This window comes from Coenobita brevimanus, chromosome 76 (assembly GCF_032717465.1).
Source record: "Coenobita brevimanus isolate Jiangsu-jjx chromosome 76, ASM3271746v2, whole genome shotgun sequence".
In the NCBI taxonomy this organism is placed as follows: Eukaryota; Metazoa; Arthropoda; class Malacostraca; order Decapoda; family Coenobitidae; genus Coenobita; species Coenobita brevimanus.
Genome location: NC_137029.1, coordinates 31,766,599 through 31,779,916, shown reverse-complemented (window position 1 = coordinate 31,779,916; position 13,318 = coordinate 31,766,599). Strand labels below are relative to the sequence as shown.

Sequence of the window (13,318 nt, the reverse complement as noted above, 5' to 3'; positions counted from 1 at the left end):
CCAGCAGTTCCCTCAGGCAACTCCTAATCTCATACCTCCCAGTAGACTAATTGACCGTAGTGATAACAGATATTGAAAGAGATTGAATTACTTAACCTACAGCATCGGTGAACAGCCTCTTAAGTAAATCATTTGGGTCTTATATAGCCTCTTTCCAGCACAGTCAGCTGGGGTAACCTACATAACCCATTCTGCTACCGGTAGGGCATTTTTTTTTTTTTTTTTTTTTCGGGTAGTGTGATGAGTAAGGATGGAAGTTTAGAGGGTGAAGTGCTTGTAACGGAAGAGCGAGAAAGAAAGGTTGCTGGTTCCTTGAAAGCAGTGATAAGAAACAGGGAAGTGAGCATGGATGTGAAAAAGTTACTAGCTACATGACAGTGTTGTGATACCAACTCAAACGTATGGAAGTCATGCTTGGACCTTGTTGGAGGGACAGATGTCAAGAGTGAGAACAGTGGAAATGAGTTTTTTGAGAGAAGCATATGGGGTCACATGGAGAGACAGACTGACAAATGAGGAAGTGAAGGAGCGTTGTGGGGTGGATGTGATAGGAAGCGTTAGGAGAAACACATTGAGGTGGTTTGGCCACATGGAGAGAAAGTAGTGTGAGAGACTGACAAAGAGAGTATATGTGAGTGAGGTGGAGGGGGAGAGAGGGATGGGGAAGCCAATGATGAGATGGAGGGACGAAGTGGAGAGGTACATGAGAGAGAGGGATGTGAGCTGGAAGCAGGGCAGTGAAATGGCAGGGGACTGGGTGACATGGAGGTGATTTGTTTGTGGCCACCCTTTATGGGATTAAGGCATCTGGCAATAGATAGATAAACAGACTTATAACCTTGCAGTCCCTGGCAATTTTCCTCACCTTAGATAGATTATTCGAACTGAAGGGATAGATAGTGCCTTCATTAACACCTTTACCGAGGGGCTTCCAATGCAGAATAAAATCAGTCTAGTAGCAGCAAGAATAGATTAAAAAAAAAAAACTGCAGATTGAGACATATGGGTTACGTACATACAGAGAAGTACATTGCAAATATGGACTCTCTCTTTTTTGTGTGTGTGTGTGTGTGTGTGTGTGTGTGTGTGTGTGTGTGTGTGTGTGAATGACAGAATGACTATCCCTTGGGTGTATATTGTGGTCCCAGTCTCATCTACATGTGATTCTGCTGGACTGCAGATTGAAGGCGTCCTTCTCTTGGCAGTCCACCATTCACCTTTTGGGTATAGGGAGGCAGAGGAGGGATGTTTGTATAATCAGGCAGCAGGGCCACAAAGTTATATCTGTGCCACCACTTGAAGGCATGTTTCATGTCCATGATGTAGCTTATGTAAAGCACATTGAAAGACAAAAAATGCACTGACTTTGCTTATCATGTGAAACCATGATTCTAGTGGCTTCAGTTATATGTGATTAATGTGTAACCCATTTCACAGGGTATGGTGTGATGGTGTGCAATGGTTCACCAGCTCCTTTACTTTTTTTTTCTCAGTTTCTGGATCCTACCTCATCCCATCTCTTAGGTGGGAATTAGGTGTGTGATTTCTTTGTGTGCTTCTGAAGTGTGGATTTATATAGGCTTCCATTCCTTTACCCTGAGAACTAAATGTCATTACTGCAACTTCCACATAATTTAGGCCAGTTGTGCTTAGAAGAGACTAGTTTGGGGTTTATTCTAAAGCTGGAGGTGTGCAGAAGTTGGTCTTTCCAGAAAAACAGTAAAATATTGATGCCTAATGATACTGACCTGTGCTGTTATGTTTCCTGGACAAGTTTTTCTCAGTCAAGTCAGTAAATCAGTGAGTCTGCCTGTCAGTCTATAGTATCTACCTATCAATCTTCTGCCAATATCTGTCCTTGCATCTAGATTGTTTACTCTCCCTTACAGAAAAATGCAAGCTGGTGGAGTATCACCCATGGGGATGCCCCCAGGACCCCCCCAGATGGTGCCCATGACCAAGGTGGAGCTCAGTCTAAGTGCCTCGTAAGTCCTGATATGGTACAGAATATGCAGTCCTCATTATTACTCAAGGATGTGCCCTAAAATATCAACTTTTTTCACCACTACAACTGGTACGATAGCTATTGTAAACTAAGGGGAAACTAGTCAATAAACTTTGGAAATGGCAGCAGCTCTTTAATGGGCAGCATTTGTTGGCTAATTTTCCATGACCTTCATAGTAAAATATATTAAAGAAAAAAAAAAAAAAGTAGTCTTATCACAAAAAAATTACTCTACACTAGGTCTGGGTGTCTGTTCAGTCTTTAATAGGGAAAGGAGGAGACACTACTTATATTAACCTAATCACTGCTGCTACTGCCAGGCAATTATCAATTACAGTACTGTATTGTTTAGGAAAGCCTTCTCACAATGAAGGGATCCTAAAAACCCCTTCATTACACAGGCATCATTTTCTTTTTATGTTAATACTGTCACATGCTTCTGTTCAGTTTATGAGACCTCTAATACTAAAGTAGTTAACAATGACAAATGCTTCACAGGGACTTGAAAAACAAGGATGTAATGAGCAAAAGTGACCCTGTGTGCATCGTTTACATGAAGGAGACTGGGCAGGATCGCTGGACTGAACTAGGACGCACTGAAAGCATCAAGGATACGCTCAATCCACAGTGGGTCCGCAAAATTGAACTGGACTATCGATTCGAAGAGCGACAGGTAGTGGATGATATATATTTGACTGATGAATTTAGCAAGTAATGGATGATATTTAACTGATTAATTTATCCATAAGAGTTTGTGTGTTATCAGGACTCAAAACATAATGGGTCTGCAAGAGTGAGGTGGACTACTGATTTGATGTGTGGCAGTTAATGATTAATGATGTTTGACTGATCAACATATCCATCAGTATAAGTTCATAGCTCATTTCACTGGACATTCTGTTTGATAAATTTACTTAATGTGCTTTCTCTCACGGTACTTTACTGCATCTCATACATGGGACTTAGCACCAGGATGATGAGGATTCCATGACTTGTACTGTCAAGGAAATGAGGATCAGAATGATGATAGTGGTGACGATTATGAAAGATGTCTTGCACTGCAGAGGAAATTAGTGTTGGGTTGCTGACGATGAAGGATGACTTGTACAGGTTAACCTACTGAGCCAGGGACATCTAGTCCATTATATTCTTGCTGTCTCCTGATGTTTTATTCAAGATAAGACTTTTGACCTGGAAGGGCTGATATGGCCTCAATAAACTCTTTCAGTATGAGAGACTTTACTAAGTTGAATAAAATTGTCTGGAAGCATCATGCAAAGCTGAAAATAATGACTGTTCAAAGATTAAGCTATCTGGAATGTAAGAAGCTAAATGTCACTTTGCAGATGATGAGGTTTGCTGTTTACGACTGGGACACCAAGGGTTCTAAGCCCAGTGATCAGGATGCACTGGGTACAGTTGAGTGTTCCCTTGGAGAGATTATGGGACGTCAGGGATCACAGGTAAAGTAACTAAAATGGAGTCCCATGCTGAAATCAGTCATAAGCAGTTTTTAATGAAAACAGAGAATTCACAAGTAACTTCAAAGAAAACTTTAAGTAACTCAGTATCAAGTAAGGAATGCCTATTTGGATCTCTTTACTCAAGTAAAGAATTAAAGTATCAAGCTCATTGCACTGTACAGTGTGAAAATACCAGTCTACAAGCAACACCTTTAATTACTACTAAAGTGAACCACTGAAAAGGATGTACTGAAATAATATAGCTAAGCGAGGTATCCCATGTTAGGCATGCACAGTTATCTTTTACTCTGCATTTTTATAATTTTGTGTGGTAGGTGGGGACGCTCACCATCCGCTGCTTTGAGTGTCTGCCCCTTCCTCTATTCCTTCCTTCCTCTGTCTTCCCTTCATTCTTTCCTCTTCCATCTGCCTATGGGTGACTTTACACTTCCTCTTCTGTCTTTCTTTCCTTCATTCTTCTTCCTTCTGCCTATGGGTGGCTCTACACTGAGTGACATGCCAAATGGTTTCCTGTACACCAGGAAACCACTTACTCTGCTGGGTGGTAACCATATAACCAAATTATGGCACCTGGTGGTTTAATGAGTAATTAAGGTGCTCCAATCGGACTGAACCGGTGCAGGTATATATCCAAGCAGTAGTTGGGGTTTATTGCTCATGAAATGCCATTCAGGGATGAGTGAGGCTGGTCACTCTCATCTTAAATGTCAGGATCAACTTGCCTAGCCCTGGGCTCCTACGTTCCTCTTTGGCCAACACAGGATTGGATGATGGATGGATGGAATACCCTTAACTTAAATACGATACTAAATCTGTTTATTTTTATCTCAGTTAAGCCTGGCTCTCAAGAAAGGTGGCATGATGATTATCCAAGGAGATGAACTATCAGCATCAAAGGAGATAGTCTCCATGAGCTTTGTTGGTGCTGACCTGGACAAGAAGGACACGTTTGGCAAGAGTGACCCCTTCCTCATTTTCTACCGATGTAATGACAACAGTTCCTACCTTCCTGTGCACAAGACCGAGTATATCAAAAAGACACTGGACCCTGTGTGGAAGCCTATTGTAGTGCCGGCACGTGTGTTGTGTGCTGGAGATCATAATCGCAGTATCAAGATTGAGTGCCATGACAGGGATTCTGATGGAAGCCATGATCTTATTGGGGAGTGTTACACAAATCTTCAGAGGTTAGTTTTAAGAATACGACTGATCACTTATGCTAAGAGGGTGATGGGAGTTTACAGAAAAAATCTGATAATCAGTAAATACACTTTCACAGGGACAGGCAGTAAACACTACTACTTTTGTATATCTTACATATCATAAAATATGACAATTATGGATGGGAACTAAGGCCTGGTATCTATCCCTATTTGAGTTGGCATAAAGATATGGAAGCTGTCCACCAAGTACTTGCCTTGCAAGTAGCCTTATAAGCCTTATAAATCTTGCAACACAAGGGACTGGGGGAGATTTTATCTTGTGCTTCCAGTCCTATATGATGCTTGTTCCTAAAAGTGATCTCACCAATTGTCAGTACTTGAAAATGGAGAATAGGGCTAAAGTGATGACGATTAACAAGAGTACATCCTGACACTGGTAGTGCTGGAATTTATGAGTGGTATGGTATGTTTCTGAAATTTAGTTGTAAAGTGTTTGGAGCTTACTGAGAACACATGAGGGCATTCCCAAGCAATCAATATTCTTAAGAGATTAGCTGGAATAAAACAGAAATTTCATTACAGGGATTAAGAAGTGCAGCATACAGTATTTCAGAAGCCAAACTACTTCACCAGACAGAAATGGGTCACTCCCACAACTTGAATACTATGTCATGGATACATTAAATTAACCTTTGCTGCAAGGTACAAATGAGTTTCCTTTTTATCAAGTTATATCAGCCCTACAGGTTTGACTACACCTGATCTTCAACCAATCTGATAGGGGTTAGGGATCTCTTGAGTAAATGTGCTTATATTCCCACAGACTGCTTGAGGGACCTGGCAACAGCAACACATATCCCCTCATCAACCCAAAGAAGAAAGCCAAAAAGTCCAGCTACAAGGACTCAGGGAAACTGATACTCAAGTTAGCTTCGTGCCACATTGAGCCATCCTTCCTCGACTACATCCGTGGAGGAACCCAGATCCACTTCACGGTTGCAGTGGATTTCACAGCATCTAATGGAGATCCACGCACTCCTGGATCCCTCCACTTCCTTCAACCCGGAGTGGATAATCAGTATGCCTTGGCTATCAAAGCAGTTGGGGAGATTATCCAGGATTATGACACAGGTATGTTAGGAAGAATCATCAGTACTTGCAACATAAGCTCATCTCCAGCACTGACTTGGTGACACATCAGAAACTTCCCTGTAAATCTGCAGAGGGCCAAATACCAACCTACCTACCAGTCCATCAATCTATCCACCCACCCACCAGTACAACAAAATGATTACAGTATAGATGAATTTGTAATGAATATTCTTTATTCACTTTTTGGCTGAGAATACAGACAAGATGATGATGATGATTATGATTATTTTCTGTTTTAAGTACTGAAGTGGCAAGAGCCATTTGTTGACAGTACTTCAGGTACTGCACTTGCAACTGAAATATTTACAGCTAGAGAGTAAAATTAGAACAAACCGCAACTCTTTTCAGTATCTGATTTAGTACAATCAGTATCACATATACAGTAAACTGTTAAGCCTGGCTGCTGTTAATACAGGTATTCCATATGACTAACTACTGTACAGTATAAAGAAATTTGTTGTGTATTTCCAAACTGATCACAACAGTCTGTCTACCATAATTTGGCTAAAAATTTTTTTGTTTGCAGCTTTTTTCCTGGAGCTCAATGGCAGTGTAAAGTAATAAGGTTCTGCATGCTTACCATTGCACGGCTTTGAGATTAACACCATATTTTTGTGTTGAATCTCTTATTACAGCTCTGCATTCAAGATGGAGAGATGGCAATTTTGGGCCAGGTTAAAGTGGACAGAGGACAGACCTTATGAATCATGACATGGGGTGGATAAAGTACTGGAGCAGAATGCATGGAATGTACTCACATCTCTCATCCAAACCATCATTGCCTCATCAGGAGTATAGGGGCTGGGACTAGACTACTCTGTCTAGACATTTAAGTCAAGAGTGACCAGCTTCCTGCTGCTTAGTGGCATTACATGAACAAGAAACCCTAATCACCCTTCAGAAGTAATCCGGAATGTACTGATATGAGAAAAAGTTAATTCCTCTGACAAGTGGAGTGCTTCTGTATCACTGCTGGCCCTGTCATCAGTTATACTCCTCCAAGATAAGCTCATGCTCACCCCATCCCTCAATACAGTATGTGGCAATGGAAGCTAATAAAGCTTTTCCTTTGAGATACTCGATCCTTTATTCCTGATTACTGTACCCAATATTTTGTTAATTTTTAGCAGTAGGGGTGTGCAGACAGTAATAAGCACCTACAGTATGTCTTACTGAAGTCAACAGCCAGGAAGACAAATGGAGACAGTCATTCAAATACTGTACTAGCAGAATGCTGTGCATTACATGCAGTGGTTTAAGCCCTCAAAAGATGACTGGAGGTGTTCCTATCCTTTAAAATGCTGCAAGGGATAGATCTCCTACCTTAACTCTTTCAATTTTGCTACCCTGCTGCCTCCAAATGACTTTATTCAACTTGGGAATAACCTGTACTAGTGACAGAGTTAAGTTCTACTTTGTCAAATTCCTGTAATTTTAAAAACTTCACCTAAGCTATACAAGTCTGGAGATGGCAAGAATACGTTAAAGGGGATATCCCCCAGATTCACGGGGTTATGTGAGAATTAGGGTTGGGATGATAACCAGCAGTACTACACCTGGGAGGGGTAATATGGGGCTGGCTGTTTCCATGTTTCCATTTTAAACTCCCTGTCATTTTGTCCCCTGCCACCAAGCTGCGCTTCCTCCAAGTTACACCACCCTCGTTCACATGCCTCTCCAGCCTACCCATCCATCACTTCTTCAGTTGCATCCTCCCCCCCCTTTTCCCTCCTTGTATAATGGAAAAAGTTTAACCTCTCTCTCTCTCTCTCTCCCACCCAACATTTTCACTTGTCACAATGGATCATCTACATTACTCTCCATCCCAATCCACCTCATAGCTCAATACAAGTAGTCATATCAAGTCAGGAATGTGTTCCAGACTAGAACTTTCTCCTCGCTACTGGTTCTGTCATTTGGGATAAGCTGGCAAAGTAGCTTTATATGTATTAATGGAACTTCATTAGGCAGTTTTTCTGTTATTTGTTGTGGACCTAACAGCTAAAATGAATGTCAAAACTGACAGACATTACCTGGGAAATACCGATACTGTATTGGATTTGCTGTCAAAGAGATCAAATTTCAATTTAGGTTTGCTCTGAATTAAATCCCCATTTTCATATACAGTTGCTTTTGATTAAATGGAAATTGTATTGAAGACAGAGGTGCATGTTGGTTGTGCTGTATCCTATTTCACTGGGCATGCTATTAAGTAGCTAGACATCCCATGTTTATATTTCTCCATTTTGGGATCCTGCCCCAAGCAGACTGGATTACGATGATGATGATGATTTTTCTCTCCTGATTTGTCCTAAACAAGATCAAACGGCCTTGCAGCCATGCTATTAGATATGCATGTTTACATGAAACAGTATGAAGGATAATATGTTAAAACTTTATACTGAAAATTAATTTACAAATTAATATTTTTACCTATGTACCTATGTACTGTATATTCCCACCCTCTTACTACTATTCTGTGAATGCCTCACTTCTCTGTTCCTCAGACAAGATGTTCCCGGCTCTGGGTTTTGGAGGAAAGGTCCCTCCCAACTGGGAAGTGAGCCATGAGTTCTTCCTCAACTTAAGTCCAGACAACCCCTACTGCCATGGAGTTGCTGGGATCCTAGATGCTTACTATCGCTCCCTCCAGTCAGGTAAGCATCTTGCTTCCTTTTAAGGATCCTATGGTAGGGAATAATGTATCTATGACTGAACCATCTCCAAGACATTTTATCATTATATGCGTCTTCTGTAATATGTTCACAATAAGGGGGCTGCCAGAGATTGAGCAGCGTGGAGAGCCGCCATTAGGTGACCAAGGCCGACGCATGCAAGAATGTTAGAGCCATTATAAATAATACGATGTGGTCTTCCACTCCAGTGACATCCTTTTGATTTCCTTCTTCCTCAGTAATGTACTGTTTCACTCTCTCCTTCCATACTACATGTGGCCTCCTCCTCGATCATAAGACTTATTTGCACTTTTATGACTTTCTTTGCCACCCTGTTTACAGTATTTACACTTTGAACCTCTCTTTATCCTTTCAGTAATGCCACATCTCACTCTGGCCATCACCATTACACCACTAACAAGACAATACAAATAGGACAAAGCCTTCACAACTTTCATCGTAATGACATAATTCAGTCCTACACATCTGTTTACTTTTGTTACATCATTATTTCAACATCTGTAATTCTCTGACATAACATGTACAGAACTCTGGTAGTACCTGGCTGAAACAGCTGGAAATTGGCAGTCCATTGGTTTAACATCTAAATAAATGCATGGCCAGAGCAACACTGTGCTTTCACCTGTGATAATTTTTATGACTGTCCCTATTATTAACTACTATACTCATTTGGATATGTTTTGACATTAGCGAATGCATGTGGTCTAAAGTGCCAGTACAAGTATACGTTACACATTAAGGGATATTATGGGACTGGATTTGTTCTAAAGATCTCCGTATCTTTTATCCTCTACTCCTATCTCTAGTTGGGCTGTATGGACCCACCAACTTCGCTCCGGTCATCAACCATGTGGCCAATATAGCAAGGCGCTACACAGATGGCAGTAACTATTTTGTCCTGCTCATTATCACTGATGGCATCATCACAGGTTTGCAGTTCTGGCATTAATTATTTTCTTCCCATATGGTGAATTTTTAGGTGCTCTAACTCCATATTAAGGATATGTATAATACCCATTAAGCTTGATCACACAGAATGACGGTAGCAAAGATAAAATATTGCATTATGTTAATATCTTGTACCCTACTGTACTCCATACCAACTGCACTTCCCACTTTACTCCCCATTCTACCTACCACTTCAGTTAACCCCCCTTTTGTACTCTACCTACTACCCAGACATGGACAAAACCCGGCAAGCACTGGTTCAGGCATCCAACCTTCCCATGTCTGTCATTATTGTGGGGGTGGGCAATGAGGACTTTGCTGCCATGGAACAGCTGGATGGTGATGAAAAGAGGCTCAGCTACAATGGAATGTATGCTGACAGGGACATTGTCCAGTTTGTTGGTAAGTCCTGAATGGATCAAAGTGACTGTCAGAAGAGTGCTATACAAGAAGTCTGTGTTTTAAATCAGGGTTGCATCAAATATCACAAGAGTTTCCACACAGCTGGTACTAGCACTAAGGGTACGCTGGCTAATGTATTTTTCAGTATATGATAACTTTTTTCCTACAACTAATACTGTGAACCAGGAGAAACTTTTACAGTAGCTTCACATGCATAGTGGAACTGATGATGCAATATATCTGAAATTTACTGCGGACTTGACAGCAACAAATAATGCCTAACTCTGATGATTTACTGCACTGCATTTCTCATGTATTAATAGTGTACTGTACATTTCTTTCTTGCCTCTTTCGTCGAAATAACTGAAATGGCCCAGTGGAATAAACCAGACATTCATGTATGTGTCATCTAAGCTGTTGGAATTCTGGGTCTGCCTCATAGGTCAAATCATTGGCATATATTTAAGGGAACAGAGCTTTCCTTATAGATGCACTCACTTACACCTGCCAGACTATTGCTTGTCAACAATTAAAAAGGAAATGAAAATATAGTAGATAACTGCTGTCTCCTGTCCTCCTCCTCCTCTTTTATTTTACCACATTAATCTTTTACATCTACTCTGACTTTCAGAGCTACGCAACTTCCTGTCTGGGAACCATGCAGTGGCCCGTGCATCTCTGGCCCAAGCAGTTTTGAAGGAAATACCCAGCCAGCTTACAACCTACATGAGACGTATTCATTCTGTCAAGTAAACACCACCTTGCCCATCACTAACCCTTCAGGTCCAAAACATCATATGTACTTTATTCTTGCTCTCTGGAAAATTTATGCAGCTTAGGAAACCACCCAGTAAACTATAGCCATGCTTCATCTTAAAGGATTTCTTGTGTTGAGGTTGGCCTCGCTACTGCTGATGTTTTCTATGGACTGAAATCTACAATAAGTTTGAATCCAGCTAGTTAATTTCTAGCAGTTGATGGAAATGGAAAAAAAAAAAAAAATGGAGATGTGTAATAAGACATGTAACAATTTTACTTTAGTCACAGCTTGGACTTTGACTCTACGTATTTGTGGTAAAATATTTCCTGCCAGGTAATGATGACCATGTGACTTGTTACCAAACTTTTAGTCACATTTCATTCATGGTAGTACCTCCCAAGGTCAATGGTGGCCATCCATCTGATAGTATTCCACACTTTGCTGTGAAAATTTTAGCAACAGTCTTCATTACTTCACTGTGAGAGATCTCCCCAAAACTGTGTAAATACTCTGGCAGTAGCAAGAATACGCTGAAAAGATGTTAGCATACTGAAGGGGTTAGTAATGCTTACTTTTGCTACAGCTGTTTGTAATGCTAAGTGAAAGAACAACTTGAGAAGTAAGGTGTACTTACAGATAAAGCATTACTCTATATTTTATTACCAGTGCTTTTTGCTTGCCCACTAAAAGTGTCTTGCATAGTATTTTTGTTCACTGATATTTTTATACTTGAGAAAAATAGAAATGCCTAATTTTTAAACCGCATTCCATAATACAGTACAGCAGATCCGTGCTTTGACGCTTTACAATAATTCATTTCTTTAACATGCATTTAGTTCTATGATGCTTGCATAACAAATAGTTAGTTCAGTTACGCTCCATTTTTTCACTAAAGAGCAACCTCGATCTGCAGCAAAGGTTGCAGTTGAAGCAACTTACAACACTGTAGTACATTAGTTTATCCATGAGTAACTATCACATGATTCTAAAAAAATTTTGTTGGCACTAATTAATGTAAACTTGATAATTTATTTCAGTATTTGATTTTGTTAAATACCCGATAAGGTATTTTTTAAATCTTGGAACTTAGTTTTCTTCAGTCAAGTATTACTCAAGTTGACGTTTTAGAACAGCTCGCATTTTCAACCGGAATATTATGCAACTTTGACTTGGACGTTGTTGGAAGGACACAAGTCAAGAGTGAGAGCAGTGGAAATGAGTTATTTAAGAGGAGCTTGTGGAGTCACGTGGAGAGACAGGCTGACGAATGAGGATATAAAGGAGCGTTGTGGTGTTGATGTGGATGTGATAGGAAGCGTTGTGAGGAACACACTGAGGTGGTTTGGCCATGTGGAGAGGATGGAGGGTGAAAGACTGACGAAGAGAGTGTATGTGAGTGAGGTGGAGGGTGGAAGAGGGAGGGGGAGACCGAGGATGAGATGGAGGGATGGGGTGGAGAGGTATATGAGAGAGGGGGGTATGAGTTGGGAGCAGGGTAGTGAAATGGCGGGGGACAGGGCGACTTGGAGGCGGTTTGTTTGTGGCCACCCCAAACGGGGTTGAGGCGTCTGGCAATAGATAGATAGATAGATAGATAGATAGACAAACATTCCATACTGTAATGATTATGTTCCTTAACTTCCTCAGGGGTTTGAAACAACTGCGAGAAACTTTTTATGCCTATACACCTACCATACTCAAGAAGATGCTATGGCTGGCTATCATGCAAAGTGCAGGGATTAGGTGAAGCCAGATAGACATTATCTTCCCTTAAATGAGCCTCACAAGTACAGTAAATACTGGCAGTTCTCATCTAACCATTTTTGCTGCAGTGGGTTCTCTTTAGCTGAATAAATGCATCTGGCATTATTGGCAATATACTGTAGTACCATCCATGTCTCAAGCAAAACATTATGCAGGAGCTATCAATTTTTTTGCTGCATTAAGTTACTCTGCATTGTCTGAAATTGTCTGACATTACCTGGAATGAAATTCTACACTCACACTGCAGGTCACGGTAAAAGGGAAATGTTGTCTTGAAGTAAAACCTCAGTAGTGTTAAAAGCTACACATTCCCTACAATTTATACTTGGGCCCCCCAAAGCTAAGATACCACAGTCCAAAGCATGAGAGTAAGTGTTCAGTCAAGAACAACTTGCTAAGATACCATGATCCAAAGCATGAAAGTAGGTGTTCAGTCAAGACCAACTTAATAACAACAACTTTCAATAAGGAGCACTTAGCTTTAATCATTCTCAGTAACATATACTACATAATATTCAAGTAGGAATAAACTAGGCACCTCACAGACTGTACCCTGCTCTTTGTGTGCTTAGACTGAGTATCTCAGTCTCATGGTACTGACTTTACCCCTTGAATCCAATCTTGCTGCTTCCAGAAGATTTTATAGAGCCAAGGGAGAGACATCTGGTTGTGAAGGGGTTAACTTGACTGTTCCTAATTTCCTCACTATAAAAAGATCCCTCAGAAGTTATGCAAAATTTATCTGGAGGTAGCATGAATAAAATGAATGGTACATCACTGGATTGAAGGCAAGAAGTGGGGAAATTGTACCGGATAATGTGTGGTAAGTACAGTATTATTTGTCAGGACCTGTTACTGTTAAGTTTATATATTTTAAAATGACGTGTAAAAATGTTCCAGCATGCAGCATGAACATCTGTCAATTAACAATAAAATGAGTGCTT

At 40.6% G+C, this 13,318-nt stretch overlaps 1 protein-coding gene across 1 annotated transcript; it reads left to right on the top strand.

Annotated features, from left to right (window-relative positions):
* Window positions 1–1,893: 1,893 nt before the first annotated feature.
* On the top strand, window positions 1,894–10,631 carry LOC145408292 (copine-8-like). Its single transcript, XM_080279067.1, has 9 exons — window positions 1,894–1,985; window positions 2,504–2,678; window positions 3,352–3,468; window positions 4,321–4,676; window positions 5,476–5,783; window positions 8,312–8,461; window positions 9,307–9,429; window positions 9,680–9,850; window positions 10,482–10,631. The coding sequence occupies exons 1-9, from the start codon at window positions 1,894–1,896 to the stop codon at window positions 10,601–10,603; spliced, it is 1,614 nt and encodes a 537-aa protein (XP_080135193.1). The 3' UTR covers window positions 10,604–10,631.
* Window positions 10,632–13,318: the final 2,687 nt, after the last annotated feature.

Coding starts and splice junctions, on each gene's coding strand:
- LOC145408292 (XM_080279067.1), top strand. CDS start 1,894: ATGCAAGCTGGTGGAGTATCACCCATGGGGATGCCCCCAGGACCCCCC. Junction 4,677..5,475: donor TGTTACACAAATCTTCAGAG/GTTAGTTTTAAG, acceptor ATATTCCCACAG/ACTGCTTGAGGGACCTGGCA. Junction 9,851..10,481: donor GGACATTGTCCAGTTTGTTG/GTAAGTCCTGAA, acceptor TCTGACTTTCAG/AGCTACGCAACTTCCTGTCT.